Source organism: Lepidothrix coronata, unplaced genomic scaffold (assembly GCF_001604755.1).
Source record: "Lepidothrix coronata isolate B3197 unplaced genomic scaffold, Lepidothrix_coronata-1.0 Scaffold5, whole genome shotgun sequence".
NCBI classification, from domain to species: Eukaryota; Metazoa; Chordata; class Aves; order Passeriformes; family Pipridae; genus Lepidothrix; species Lepidothrix coronata.
The window spans coordinates 5,947,774-5,962,634 of record NW_016690185.1 but is presented as its reverse complement, the minus strand read 5'-3'; the positions used below and the strand labels follow the sequence as shown (position 1 = coordinate 5,962,634).

The 14,861-nt window shown below is 40.8% G+C and overlaps 2 protein-coding genes across 5 annotated transcripts in view; one reads left to right on the top strand and one right to left on the bottom strand.

The window, feature by feature from the left end:
• Positions 1-14,861, top strand: part of MCM9 (minichromosome maintenance 9 homologous recombination repair factor) — a 48,722-nt gene that overhangs the window by 17,625 nt on the left and 16,236 nt on the right. Inside the window, exon 8 of one of the 4 annotated variants that reach the window (XM_017828067.1) lies at positions 4,225-5,062. The exons of the other annotated variants lie outside the window; for them this stretch is intronic. Coding sequence (XP_017683556.1) covers positions 4,225-4,259 — 35 coding nt within the window. The 3' untranslated portion in view covers positions 4,260-5,062. Of the gene's footprint in view, positions 1-4,224; positions 5,063-14,861 lie in introns of those variants that run through there. 4 annotated transcript variants of the gene reach the window in all.
• On the bottom strand, positions 2,529-13,802 carry ASF1A (anti-silencing function 1A histone chaperone). The gene is made up of 4 exons (XM_017828136.1): positions 13,390-13,802; positions 9,741-9,856; positions 5,074-5,250; positions 2,529-3,240 (listed from the first exon to the last, which is right to left on the bottom strand). Exons 1-4 carry the CDS (start codon positions 13,496-13,498, stop codon positions 3,028-3,030), a joined length of 615 nt encoding a protein of 204 aa, XP_017683625.1. The 5' UTR covers positions 13,499-13,802; the 3' UTR covers positions 2,529-3,027.

Here is a 14,861-nt window from a genome sequence, read left to right as displayed (position 1 = left end):
ACACCTGAATAAATCACAGTAAGATGGACAATTTTTTTCAAGCTAGACATAAAAACCCCACCCCTGTTTTTTCATGTGTAATGTTACCTTGTCTGATCCACTTACTTCTTTGTACATGACTAACCTCTGATAAGCATTATGATAGTCTTCTAATGAAACTAGCTATCTGTCTGAGGTAAAAATACACCAAGATGCATCACCAGTCCTGTCAATAGACTCTGTAGCACTTCCTCGTATCTTAGTGGTCTCTGCGAGTAGAAGTTTGTGGGGAAGCGAATTCATCTTCAACCTTGAAATTCTAATGCTGTGCTGTCAGCAATGGCTGTGTGTCATATGGACAACCCTGCTGTTTGAAAACTTACAGAGATCATGGGTAGGTCTTTACAGATCCCCTACATGCACTCTGTCTTTTAATAACACTAAGTTTGTGCTGTGATATTGCCTGAAGCCTGTGGAGTACTGGAACTTGGTTTCTCAAATTCCATGCATCTGGATTATGATTTTTATCAGGAAACATGATACTCATAAGGCAGTGTGTATGGATTGCTAAGATGTGGACAAAGTTGTAGAAGACCTGAAAGGCATCCAACCTCTCAAAAGGCATAGAAAAGCCATTTATCTTGCAAAGATGATGAGGTAGGGTTGTTCCTCTCCAATTTTCACCAAGCACAGTATCCTTTCTCCTGTAACTGATGGGTCAGCTATATATAGGACATGTTATTGTGTCGGGTAAGGTGGTGCCAAATTCTACTGCAGCATCTGCCATACAGTTGAGCTTCAAGTTTATTGCACCCAAGTTCATGTGCACAGTTGACTCTTTTGCTCCTTAACAGAACAACAGAGCTTCACTTTCCAATTTCTCTAAATTAATGGGTTTGCTGGGTGAGACTATATATTTTGTAGCTGATTTTGCAATAGCAGCAAGAGGTTCTGCTTTCATCACTTTGTGGCACAGGCTTCTAAGAAGCCTTTATGCTACTGATGGATGGATTCTGGTTAAAGCTTGTACTTGATCATGTTTTCCTTTGAATATTTAATAGGTGCAAGAGTTTGAAATGCTACTACTGTAGCCTTAGTTCAAGGCAGACTTCACAAGCCCGTCAGTGCTTCAGCAGATGACTGAGTTATTTACATGCTTACATTTAAGACATATCTTTAAAATAGTTATAAATAGAACAATAAAGTGCATGAAAAATCTCAAAATGTCACTACAGACCTACAAATTGCAATATAATTGAAAACCAAAGACCTTTCTTAAAAGTTCACAGAACTTCAGCCCTCAAGTGAAACAACTGCTAGTTTAGGGAACCAATTCTGTTAAGTCATACCAATATTACGGTGTTAATACTTTTAAATTGCTAGTCATCATTTTAAACAATTACAGAGAGATTTTTAGGAGCACACATTAGAATTATGGTTCCAAATATTAATGGATTTCAGTATTTCATTCAGCTACCCTATGTACTGCTGAGCTTCCATATGCATGTACATTCAGATAACTCCTTTCCAATTTAAAAAAATATACGTGTTCAAAATGAAGATAATTTCACTAACAGTGTGGAAAGACAGAAGCACTAACTGCCTGGCACATCTTCATCCACATTAGAGAATGCAGAAAGAGAAGAGAAAGCATTCTATTTTTATTCAGAGCTCTACTGTCAGTTATCATGAAATCTACCTTTTTTTGAAGGGCCTGGAACCTACAAGGGTTCACAGTTTGGGCGGTTACTTGTAACTAGCAGAATTATATTCCTGTAATCTGGCATGACAGATTAAAATGTAAATGCACATACTGTCAAGAGTATATGTATAAAGCTAATGAGGACTGGAAGAATAACTAAATTGTTAGTGTCATAATGATGTCTTAAGTCTTTACAGTTTACTGCTTAGTTCTTTGTATCTGTCTTCAAGGATGCCTCAGGTAATAGGGACATCTCAGTGCAAGAGCTTCAGGGCAAGTAATGTATTCTGCCTGCCACAACAGGATTTGAATCTTGATTTATACCAGTGCATAGGATTGCCTTAAACAGTAGAGAGAAAACAGCAGTTTTCAATTCCAGGCGTTTCAAAAAAATGAAAGACATCTAAACTCCTTATTACTAGTGAAAAAGACTGCAAGAACAAAGCATACCTGAAAATAACCAAACCAACCAGCAGTGGTACATAATAATCTTACAGAAGACCATTTTTGGGATACTCACACCATTCCTTTTCACACTTAGAACTTTTTAATAACTGCTTGCATCCTTCCAACCAATTGCTATTAGGGTGGCTGAAAAAGCATTCTTTCCTGAGATACCCACTCAAATCCCCATGAAATACTGTCCTGAACAAACCACTGTTTGACTAAAGAGCAGCAGGAGGAGATTTAAAAGAAAAAAAAAAAAAGTCCTAAAATCCAAAATAGCAGATGGTAAATCTCAAATTGCATGCTTTAAGTAACAAGTATGTGCCTTGAAAAAAAAAGAATCTTGCACCTAAAATTATACTGTGCTGTCTGCTTTTAGAGCAAAAGGACATTTTTGGACTTTTTTTTTTTTAATCAGAGATACTTTTCTCTTTGCACTTCATCTAATGACAGTTTTGTTCTTAAGCTGCTATTAAAGGACACTTTATATTTGGCAATCTGGGTATCAGAGACAAGGACATGGCATTATTCCTTCATTCTGCCTGAATGTTTTAACCTTAAAACTTTTTTTTTTTTTTAGCTTTTAATAGTGCTTACAAAGTAAAGGGGGAGGGGGGAGAATACATATACTTTAATCAGGTTTGGTTCAGACCACATAGAATAACACATTAGAAAAAAAGGCAATTACTTAAAAATAGTTGTATTTATATTCCACAATTTGCTCAAATACTGTTTGTTTGTTGGGTTTTTTTGGTTTTTTTTATAAACTTTCTACAGGATGTTTTAAAACAAGTTCTTCACATTGCTCATCAAACTATGTACTTATGGAATTTGAGGGAAATAGTTCTGGTTGTTTTTACAGTTTAACACATATACAGTACCAAAACGATGGTGGTTAGTCACATGCAGTCCATATGAGATTCTAACATAACATTTAGTGAATTTTCTGATGTTGACCATCCCTTTGATGCTGAAGGTAACGCATCTGTGGAAAGCAGAGACTGTAGATTTGGGTTACTGCTCTCTGCATCTTCCAGTTTTTCAGTGTTGTCCTCCCAGTTAATGTGGAATCTTGTGACTCTGGGATTAGATGCCAAAATATTCCTTTGAAGCTGGGAAAGAAGAAAATATATGGATTGTAATATGTACATCTCAAATGGGAGTTCACATGCATATAGATTTTTTTCCTTTTACTCCCCATAGTCTTGCTTGTGTAAAACAATTTGTTTAAAAAGGGAATTTATATAAGTGTGAATATATAGCTACTACCTGTGGATCAGAAATGCACTTACAGTACACATTACTTAGTCATTTACTCTAATATCCTACTCAGCAAAAAACTGCTTTCTTAGGAGGATATTTTAACTGTTCCATGTGTTCAAGGCTGTGCAAGAGCTCCACAAGTAAAGAGCAAGTGTTTATTATTTTATCCAGCTTTTAGTAAAGGAAATTACTTTTACTACTTAAAGATTCTGCAAACTACTGTACTCATAAAATTTTGCATCAATTTTCCAGTATTTGCAATAACTATCAATTCCATCAACTCCCCATCTTCATTTAAGAGTACAACCTATCCTTAAGTTACCAAACATTAGACTGATTTCACTAAGTAGATTTATCTACTAAAGTTTTCAAGTAAAAGTAAAAACATTACTTAGATTTGGAAGATACTAACATTGTGGCAGTGGACATGATTAGTTATATATTTTATTCTCATGCTGGACTTCATTTCCTTTTGAAAACACATTGCATTTGTTTATTTATGCAGCAAAAAAAAATGCTCATTTTCTCTTTATCTTGAGAGGGGTAAAAGATCATAGTTACCTAGAGGATGGCAAGTTATCACCACTGAATACTCGTTATGAAAGTTAAGACTGATAACAGAAAAAGTCTGCTTTGTTGATTTTATTCTCCTAGAAAGTATGCTCCATTAAGTATTTCCCAATCCCTCATGCAAACTAACAAGATCGCTACTTTTTTAAAACCTAGTAGGGTTTATTACCACCAATTAATTTATTAACCTTCTACTTGTGTGCTTCTATTCTGAGGGGGACTTCTTATACAAACATGCTAGCTTTTGCTGTTCTTTTTCATAGGAGTAACTCTAGCTTTTTATATAAGCAGAGAATGAAGACAAGTAGTTCTAGGCATTTTTAAATTCAAGTGCTTAAAGGAAGCCACCTTTTGGCATTTACAACCAACATGTTATGACTTAAATGAAAGAAAAAAAAGAAAGGAAGATATCAAAAGTTCAGGAATCCTCAAAATAAAATGAAATGTAATTTTGAGAACATATTGAGTATCTGATCCCTGAAAATTAAGTTAAGCATAGAAAAACATACTATTTCATTTCATTTTTTCATTCTAGTCCTGGGCTAATTGTTACCATGAAGGATATCTTTTTTTTTAAAACTTAATCTGCATACTTCCTTTGTCAAGTTGTCCATTCATTGGATAATCATCCAACCAGGTTACCCATCTTCTCTCATTTTACACCTAACTTGTTCTTCAGGTTTTTTTGTTTGTTTCAGTTTTGCAGAAACTGCAGCTCTGACACTAGAACAGCTGGGTAACAACTCTGGTAAATAAATATCTACTACTTAGTTCCTGGCTGATGGGCCTAGAAAAGCATTATTCTCTTTTTTTTGAAGAAAAGAGCCACTTTGTCAATGCTGGTGCAGGTAGAAATAAATCCAACAGTTTATTTCACACAGTCGGCCTGAAAGTGCAGCCAAGTTTTCAAGATGGTGGAAACCGTTGATGGTTTCTCAGCATTATCCAAATTTATGACAACTACATGGTACTTGTAGTTTGTTTCCCCAAGTATTTTCCATTATTTAATGCCTTATTCCATGCACTTTATGAAATCACTTGATGTTTGCTTTTGTTTCTTAAAAACCTCTAAGCATACCTCTGATATATGACTAGAACAAAACATGCCTTACCTTAGAAAAGTCTGGCTTTACTGGTGGATTCTCTCTCAGTTCTGTTTCAGTATATTCATTGTTTACATAGTAGCCAACTCTAATAAATTCTTGACCTCGGTAAGTGCATGTAATTAGCACAACTGTTACACCTACTGCATCTGCATCTGGAATAAGCCCTGGGTTAGGTGCATCAGCCTAAATGTGAAAGGGAAAGATAAATTAAAATAAAATTGATACTACGTGACTTTCTAGCAGGGGAATCTTAAACAGTGTGTTTTAGCAGCTGAGTAGTGACTATATTTAAAATTGTTCAAGTTAACCAGAAAGTATACCTGCTTTCACAACACCAACCCTAGATTTAGGACACTATCCTGTAGAGACAGAATTACAAAGAGTACAGTAATATTGTTGTCTGACATTTCTCATGGGTGATTAGGCAAGTTAGATCCCAAACTGCTTTTAAATAAAAAAAAAAAAATAAATAAAAATCAGCTGAACCATTGTTTGAGCAGGTGTACTAACATCACTCCAGTTCTACAGTGCTAAGGTTCTTCAGCCCATCTTGGTAATTCATTAGAGCAAGATTATTTTCTTTTACACCTTCAAGATTGATTTGGTCTATATGTGTGTTTTTAACAAGACTGAATCTTTAAAACTACAGAAATGGGCTATGGTGAGGTTTGAGCTGTCCCACAGACTTCTAGGAAAGGAATAAACTACTTTCTCTCACCTCTTTCCTAATAGCTACATTTGTTAAAATTTATGCAGTTAAATGCATCATCTCTCCAAGACACCTGACATTTTCAGCCAATATGCAAACCTAATTAATAGGCAACTCAAGTGATCTTCCTCAATGTCCCTACTTACTACATCTCTGCAGTTTTTTTTCAATAAAATTTGCCTTGTAAAATGTGGCTCACATCAGTTCCTTAAAATGCTTCCTAACTCGACATTTACTGATAAAATGTGCTGCCTCATTCTGCTGTGGGATTTAAAATAACAGCAATCAAGGCATAGTGAAACAGCTTCATATTTACAATTTTACATGAAGATCTGAAGTTAATAACAAACACCCATGTTGCAAGAACAAGTTGGTATTAATAACGTGTGTTCAAATGGCTTGGGTGTAACAAACCTTGCCTAGGGACAGAGGATGAATGGAATTAATTCCTGATGTCCCTCTCATCCCTACTTTTCTGTAGTATTTATATGCTCCAGCACAGTGAAATTTGGGAGCTACAGCTCATGCAGTATTGGCTTCCACTCTTTGCAACTTCAATTCTAAGCCTTCAAAGCAGTCTTGCTCTTTGTAAGAAACTGTAGATACTTTGCAGAAGGATTAGATGATCAGACCTCTCAGGCAGAAAGACACCAGAGAGAGGAGAAGAAACCAGGGAAGGAGGTAGAACACAACTTCCTCCAGCCCTGAAGTAAATAGAAAATGGCCAAATGGCTTTACAACTTGCATATGGGGAAGGAACAGGACAAGCGCAGAAGCTTGAGGAAATTAAAAGAACTGCCAATACAGATTAAATCACTATTTTAATTCAGTAATCTTGTTCTAACAGTGCCCAGAAGCATTTGATTACTTTGAATTCTACAGTAATGGACAGCAGATGGGCACTGTTCAGTTTATCTCCCTGTGAAACTCACACCCTAATGTAGGATTTTAGTTTTCCAGGTTCCCACTGTCATTTCCTGTCTTGTAATATCCCATGACACAGTTCTAAAACCAAGGAAATACTCTGTTCTAATCCTTCTTATCTCTCCAGCATTGTTTTGCTGCATGGAAAAGACACTGAAGATTGTTTAAAACAGTTCTCTCAAATTTTGAACTTCCACCCTTTGATGTCAAAGCTCTTAATTGCTCAGGAACCAAATGATCATACAAAGGTGGAAGAAAAAAAGGGCTTGGTATGATCAAGTGATAAATGCGCAGCTGCAGATATTTTGGTATTTGTTATTTATATATTTATATATCTCTCTATATATATTTGATATTTGGGCAAAGAAAGGCAGTAGATTATTTTTTGCATAAAAATCAGTCTTAATATTCCATTCTTATGCTATAAATTGCTTAAGAGTTTTATGAAATCACTCAATGTGTATGTTCTCTTAAGTTTTCTTGCTTTTCCACAAAACATAGTTATTACTGTGGAGTAGGTAGCAAAGGTCATATCCCCACTTAAAGACAGTAAATTATTTATGTGCTTGTATTCTTAAAAAACAAAGTTTCTGTGATTTTATTACAAATACCCACATGCACAGAGAGAAGGAACCAGATTTCACTATGTATATCTTGGCATTTAGAAATAAATAGGTCAAGCTGTGGGCCTTTACTATTGAAACATTTTTAAATGGTTAAAAAAAAAAAAAAAAGAAAAGGGGGACTGCTTCTGTCAGTCTGAAAAGCACAACAATTTTCCATCTTTCTGTATGTAAGGCTGAATTCCCAACCTGATACACAGCTTCCTTTCAACTAAGGTGGTTTTATCATCCTTGGTATTCTGTCTGTGTGGTACTCCATTTTAGTTGCTATTTCAGCCATTTTCCTATCTCGAAAAATCTAAAGTATATTATCTGAAAATTTTATACACCTCCGCAAAGGTCCTTTCCTTATGCTGTCCCTGGTGAACACAATCTCTTCTCTTTATATTACGTGCCTCCTGCAGTTCTGTGCCTTGCCCCATTCTCACCTTCCCTTGCTTGATCTCTCCATATTCCAGGCTGCTTCAGCTTGGTGAATAAAATGGCTTCAGTCATCAGCAAAGGCTTCTTGCAGCACTTTGGGTTTTGGTGGTCTCCTGTGTACACACTAGCTCAGCCCTACCCTCACTTGCAATCCAGAGCTTTTGAAGCATAATATACTCAGACCAACAGTACTTCCGTAAGAAATAAAAGGGATACTTTAATATATCACAGAAGGAATCTCTTACAGGACCTGCTACAATCCAAGCAAGGTGTCTACATATCTCCTCCTAATTTAGCTGTAGTGTCATTTATAGCCAGGATACAATTACCGACTCCATTCTACATAAACCGCAAGACCAGTAAATTTAGTTTTTGAGACCTTCCTAATCATACAGCCAAAACATGCCTTTTTAGGCACCTGCTTCCTGCTCCTTCCCATCACCATCAACAATGAGTCTTTGTATCTGAGAACATCATTTAAATTAGAAATGTAAATGCCAGCTGATTCCTCTGCATACACTACCACAAGGTAGCCCCTTTGAGGGCAATTGAGGATCACCTATTTCTTACCAATTAATGCCATAAGCTATAATAACCTGATAATTGAAGAACTGTTAATAAATGATGCATTTGTTACACATCTACTTTATTTGTAGTGTGGAAAAAATTAGGCCTGGCTCCAAAACCAAACAAAAATGTTTCAAGACTGATTTGCACATATGCGGTTGATAAATGCAACCTCCAGCCTAATCCTATTCCTTTAACCTGTCCTTTACAGAAAAAACCCAAACAAACGGCAAAAAAACCCCCCCCAAACCACAAAAACCAAACAAAACTTCCCTGGAACTCACAGATGCCTCACAAATGTTGACAGCATTTTAAAACAGTTACAGTAATAGTGAGAAATGTATTCATTAGCACTTTTGGGTTTTTTAATGCTCATACTCCAGCATTAAATAGTTAATTGAATTTGCACTATTTGGGAAAGTAGGAGGGTCCTTATACTCAGTTTCTATCTGATTTTTCATCTGATGGATTCTGCTCTCAGTTTACAAGAAAAATTCTTGTATTTCATAGGGAAAAGAGTGTTAGTTTTAATTAAAATTACAGGTTTGATTAAAAAAAATAAAAAACCAACACCACCAAAAAAAAAACCAAACCAACAAACAATTACCACCACAAAAGAAACTATCCCAAACAAACAAACAAACAAACAAAAGCTTCTGCAAGAATTCGAGCAGGTTCACCTCAGGTTTTTTCCCCTCCCTGACTTAAAATGGAAACCAGAGCAGGCTAGTAAGCCATCTCAGTGCTGCTCTTTCCCTGTTTTCTTTCCCTTCATTAACTTTTGGCTTTAACAGCAGTATATTATAGGACTGTCACATTCTCTAGACTTTGTTGGACAGTCTTGATCCACACGTTTTTCCTAAATGCCTACTATCTACCACTGGATTTCTGTCTTTATTTTAGAAATCACTGTTTTTTGTTATGATTTAGCATGCTTAGCCAAACATCATGATTGACCATGTGTCCTGCCAAATAGAAGTGAATTTCTTGATTGTTCTGGCTGACTTTTGGACTGATCTTCTGAAAGTGCTGGCTACATTAACCTAGTGCTCCTGACTGTCTGAAACTGCCACCAATTGCATTGAGCCTGATGGTGCTGGTGTAAACCAGGTAATTGGCACTGTTGATTACTGAGTGATCTAGAATGTATTTACAAACCAGACTGGCTAAAATTATCAGTAGCTGTGGGAACTGTGCTTATGTCACTATCTCTAATTATTGATACCACCAATGAAAAATGCCAAGAAATATCAGGGGCAAGAAATATCAGCTTATGAACAGACTTTAAAGGCAGGTGTATCATACCTGAGGAGCTGACAAATATTTTTTTCTAGCTTACCATTATTTTTCAACTGCCTCTTAGTTTGAAACAGTCCTCTCTAAACAAATTAGCACAACCCTTTTAGAAACCATTAAATCAAACTTACCTGAAATACAAACATGTGTCTGCCTGCAGGAACAGGTCCGACTAAAACAGAGTCTAACACCTGATCATACTCTTCACTTTCAGCTGAACCCACATAAATTATTTTCCATTCCAAATCTGCAGCAAAACAAAATAATAATAAAAAACCATTATTTAATCATTACAGTTAAGGGTCTTCAACTGTTGCCTATCTACAGTTTTGAGGCCTAAAACTGCTTCTTTGTAAACAGGCCTAAAATAAGAAGAACCTGTTTTCATGGGGGAGATTTACTGATGCTTGACCCTATCCTCACAAATCTTATCCCACATTGTCCCCTAGTCAGTTGGTACCACAGCAATCCCTCAATTTCATGGTGAGGTTAATTTTCAAATTTTATACAGAGAACACAGCCCATTTACTAATTGGGAGCTTGTTCAGCACCTTCTCAAAGTCTGTCTGAATGGCTGCAGCAGAGGGATGAGGCCTATATACACCTATAACGCACTGCATGCCTTGAATACTGACTCACCTCCCAAAACCAAATTCCTGCCTTCCACATATACACCTCACACCTTAAATTACACAGATTATGGAAGGCAGTTAACTGAGTAAGAAAACCCACTGTATAAGCACCAGGCACACTAACTGTATGTCCCCATTCCCTCACAAGTCACTTGTGTAACCCATGAAGTATGTAAAATTGTGGTAACATTCAAGATCATATTCTTAAAGAAACTGGTGCTTGCATTTTATCTACATCCTGAAATGGAATTATAGGCAGAAAAAAAAAATTCAACTTTGCTTCTTAAAATAATGCACCAAACCCAAACATTTCTTATAATTCAGTTTTTCCTAATTCACTTTCCCCGACAGGTGTTTGAAAGTTGAAATTGCACATTAGCCCACATTAGCTCTTCCTGGGCCAGCTTTTCACCTTCCCTTTTTGATTCAAAAACACATGTGTAAATACACATATGGAACTAATCTTAAAATGAGATAGATTTTTGGGTTTTTAAACAAGAGGAAAAAGACATAAACATTACAGAAAACTATGACTAACACTTTTTTCTTAATGAAACTGTTGCTTCAGATTGTACCTTGAAAATTTACATGGTATATTTCTTTTTATCCCCTTGTGAATAATGCCCTGATAGCCTATGCAAAAGCACAAACCTGTACTCTATTACATTTACTTGATTACTACACTGCAAAATCCAAAGGTCTGCACCACGGTTTCTTGATGCAGGAACAGTATTTAAGTATAGAAAAAACTTGGCACTTTAACAGAACTTGGCTGCTTTAAGATTGCAACTCTTTCTCCTCATTAGTTAATTTTTCTTGCTTATGTTTATCATCAACGCAGGTTTTGCGGGTTTAACAAACAGGGCTTGGGAAGTGATTTTACTACTCTGTACAGCACAGCAAAATTAGCCAGGTACTGTATCAGAGGTTTTATTTACCTTTTAAGCATGTAGTATTAGCTGTTGACAGTACTGCTGGGTACTCATCCAGGACAATTAAGGAGCTTTCTTGTCTGCATCTGAGGACGAGTTACTACTTACAAGAATTGAGGACTTTAGGCTAAACTGCTTAAGATTATCACACTACCCTATGCCATTATTCTAGGAGAACAGTATTAAGCTCATTCTAAACCAGTAGTATTTAGTACTAAAACTGGACTTTTTAGAAGCTTTAAATTATAAATTTAATAGTGAACCTAATGTTGTTTAAGTTTCTTGATACAGAACAACAGCTTTAAGAAAGAAAGGTCTGGAGTTTGTGAATTTAATTTTAAGATCAGTGTTGCACAGGACTGGCTGAAGAGAAAACAGCACAGTAAACAGATGTACTAGCAACACAGGAAAGCTAAGGCAATGACTTTTCATCAAGTATACAAAGGCTGTGTTTAATCTTATTTTTAAACGTGCAAGATAGCACTGTTCATCCCGAATTTATCCTGTAGTCTAACTTGCATTTAGATGGGGGAAGGGAGCTGAGAATTTTGCATTGGACTATCTATAATTCTTCTCATCCCGACTGTCCGGGATTAACTTTAACATAAATCCAGAGTGTCAGGAGCACGTCACGTACAGCTGTGCACAACTGGAAGGAAACGCATAACACCTTACACCGAGCCCCTGTGTCGGGCACTGCCACCCGCCACAGCAGTTGCCACCGAGGGGTCCAGGGCTGTACCTCAGATGAGGCCAGGCTGACTGGAAAGATCCAGCCAGCGACCTGGAGACCGGCATGGAGCACAGCTCCAACTAACGGGTCAGTTAGCTACAGAAGGGCACGGGACCGGCGGCGGAGGCCTAGAGGAAATCCCTGGCTCAGGAGAGACTTCCTCTAAGTTCCCGCCACCGCGGCCGTCCTTCCCTCCCTGCCCGCGCTGTCACAGCCCTATGCCGGCACGCAGGAGTACGCGCTGCTGCAGAGGCAGGCGGGGTGAGCCACCTGAACCGCAGCGATAGCGAGCCTGCCAGCGAGAGCACCCAGGCTTAGCACCCAGCTCCCCCCTTTCTCCTCGGCCCTGCCCTCGCTCCTCCACCCGCGGGGCTCCCTGGCGAGCAGGCGGCGCTGGGCTCCGCCGAGTGCCAGGCAGGCAGCTGTCCTCTCCCGCTCACAGGCAGCCCCAGCCGAGCGGCCTCTTCCTCCTCCCAGGGTAGCGGCCGCCGCTGGCTCGCCCCGCGGGCGGGCAGGAGCGACCCGTGCTCCCTCCCTCGCCCCGAGCCGTTCGAAACTCCCGCCCGCGGGGCGACGCGCGGCCTCTCGGGGCGCGTCCCGCGGCCGGCCGGGGGGCGGCGCTGCGGAGCGCGGCCGGGGCGAGGGCGGCCCGCGGCCCGCCTGGCCGGGGTGAGAAGGCGGGAGTGCGGCGGGAGCGCGGCGGCGCCCCCGGCTCGGGACGAGGGTCCCCGCGGGGCGGCGGGGCCGGGGCCGCCCCCTCCTCGGGTTGACGGCTGCCAGTAACTTTCGAGTGACTTCCAAAAATAGTGGCAGGCGGGCAGCCCCCTCCTCCCCCACCCTGGTGGGGCTCCCGCAGCCAGCTCTCCGCTCCGAGCCGAGCTGTGCCCCCGGCCCCGCGCACCCACCACGGCTGCCCGCTGCCCGCTGCCGCCACCCGGGGCCAACCCGCCCGCCCCTGCCTCCTCCCGCGATTTATTTAATTTTTTTTTTTTTTTTTAGTATTAAAATGGAGCACGAGGCCAAAGAGACGCATCCCCGCGGAGCGTTTTCCGCGCTCCGAGTACTGCCAGGGCTGCACGCCAGCATCCCGTGTGCCCGCGGGGATGCGCGGCCGCCGAGCCCGGTTCAACCCTCCTCTCTCCCGCTCGCTCCCCCCACGCACACACAAAGCTGGCAACATGGCTACCTCCACTCTAACAAGTTCCTCGCAACTTGCGGCAGCTCGCCGCCTCGCCGATGGCGGGGAGAGGCGGCGGGCCCAGGGCGGGCGGACGCCGCCAACTTTCCCCGGCGCCGGGCTCGGCGGGAGCGGCACATCCCCTCGCCCGGCCGGCACATCCCCTCGGCTCGGCACGGCGATGCGGCCAAGGAGGAAAGACTGGCAAATTGTAGGCGCAGGCCTGTGCAAAGTTTAAGCCTTAAAAGCCCCGAGCTCAGAGCCCGGGGTTGCAAAATCGTATCGGGGAGAAAAAAATCTACTCACCTTCAGACAGGTCCTCTATGCACTCGAATGTGATTTCGAACTGGAAAGGATTGTAGAAAGGAGAAGGATTATCCAACACCACTACATTGTTCACCTGAACCTTTGCCATATTTTGGAAAAAAAACACAAACAATAGGCAGAGCGTGTTAACGCCGCGCACTAAAGTCCTCCGTGCCGGGCTCCTGCACCGCACAAGCCCCCGCACCGCTGCCCGAGCGAGGCTGCAGGGCGGCGACTTCCACAAACTTTTTTTTTTCCTCCCCCTTTTATTTACACCGGGAACGCTCCACACTGTTCGCCGCTTTCCCTATTTCACTCAACTACAGCCCATTCTGCCCCTGCTCGCCGCCAGCGCCCGCCCGGATTGGCCGCTCTCCGGGCGAGGGCCCTCCCTCCGCGGGCACGGCGGGCACCGAGCGCGGGCCAGAGCGGCTCCCGCGCGCGCCCGCCCCGCGCCGCCCCCGCCGCAGCGCCCCCGCGCGGCGCGCGCCGGCAACGGCCCGCCGGCAACCGCCACAGCGCCGCGGGGCGGGGGCGGGGCCGGGGAGGGGCGGGGCGGGAGCTGATCGCGGGGCTGCCTGGGCAGGAGGAGGGCAGGAGGGTGTGGAAAAGCAGCAGCAGATCTTTAGCCTTTTTTTTTTTTTTTTTTTTTTAATTTCCAGGAAAAGGACATAGGGCTTATCAATAGCAATTTTTTTCTGTATGCATTAAGAAAATTGAAGTTCAGGCAAGGAAAGGTCTTACCACATAACTAGTCGGATCTCCACAACTAGTCAGATCGTCACAACTAAGATCAGTTTGGAAGCCATCACCCTGCAAGAGTTTTATTTACAAAGAAAAAATTTTAAATCCTAAGATGTGAATTTATTTCAATTGCTGGCACGTAGCTCATGGAAATGTATTTACTGTGCCTACCACATTTGTTGTTATTAAAGGAACTATAAGGTCCAGGTTCATATACAGAAGATGCGTCCTTTTGCCAGTGTATTATCTTATATTTAAACTTATGAACCATAAAGGTTTATATGAACTGAAGAAGAAATTAATTTTCTTTCAAAATGTTCATCCTCTGCAAGTTGTAAACAATATAAGACCATACTCACCTTGGAAAATGCCCTAAGCTGAAAATGGAGGTTGGAAGAATAGTAGAGCAAAATATCATAACTAAATTAAAACTACAGATAGAACATGAACAAAACATAATCTTTTATCAGTCTACTTCAGGCAAGAAGTTAAAGAAGCACTGTATCTGAACAAGACAAAAAGCTGTTTGAAATGAGTTCATTTTAAGATTTTATTTAACTTTACTTATAAAAAGGAAGATTCACAAGTGTTTAAAAGAATTCTAGGTGCATTTTTAATATGCTAAGAGTGTGCAATGTGAAGTACTGTATAAACAGCAACTGCAATGTTAGCTGCTTGAGAAGAGTGAAAAACTACTCTCTGTCCAGCACTCATGATGAAATTGTTCT

Bases quoted from the DNA above. Each gene is read 5' to 3' on its own strand.
- ASF1A (XM_017828136.1), bottom strand. From the start codon at position 13,498: ATGGCAAAGGTTCAGGTGAACAATGTAGTGGTGTTGGATAATCCTTCT. The intron at 5,251-9,740 runs GTAAGTTTGATT...TTTCACATTTAG, and splicing joins GACACATGTTTGTATTTCAG to GCTGATGCACCTAACCCAGG. The intron at 3,241-5,073 runs GTAAGGCATGTT...CTTCTTTCCCAG, and splicing joins TAAAGCCAGACTTTTCTAAG to CTTCAAAGGAATATTTTGGC.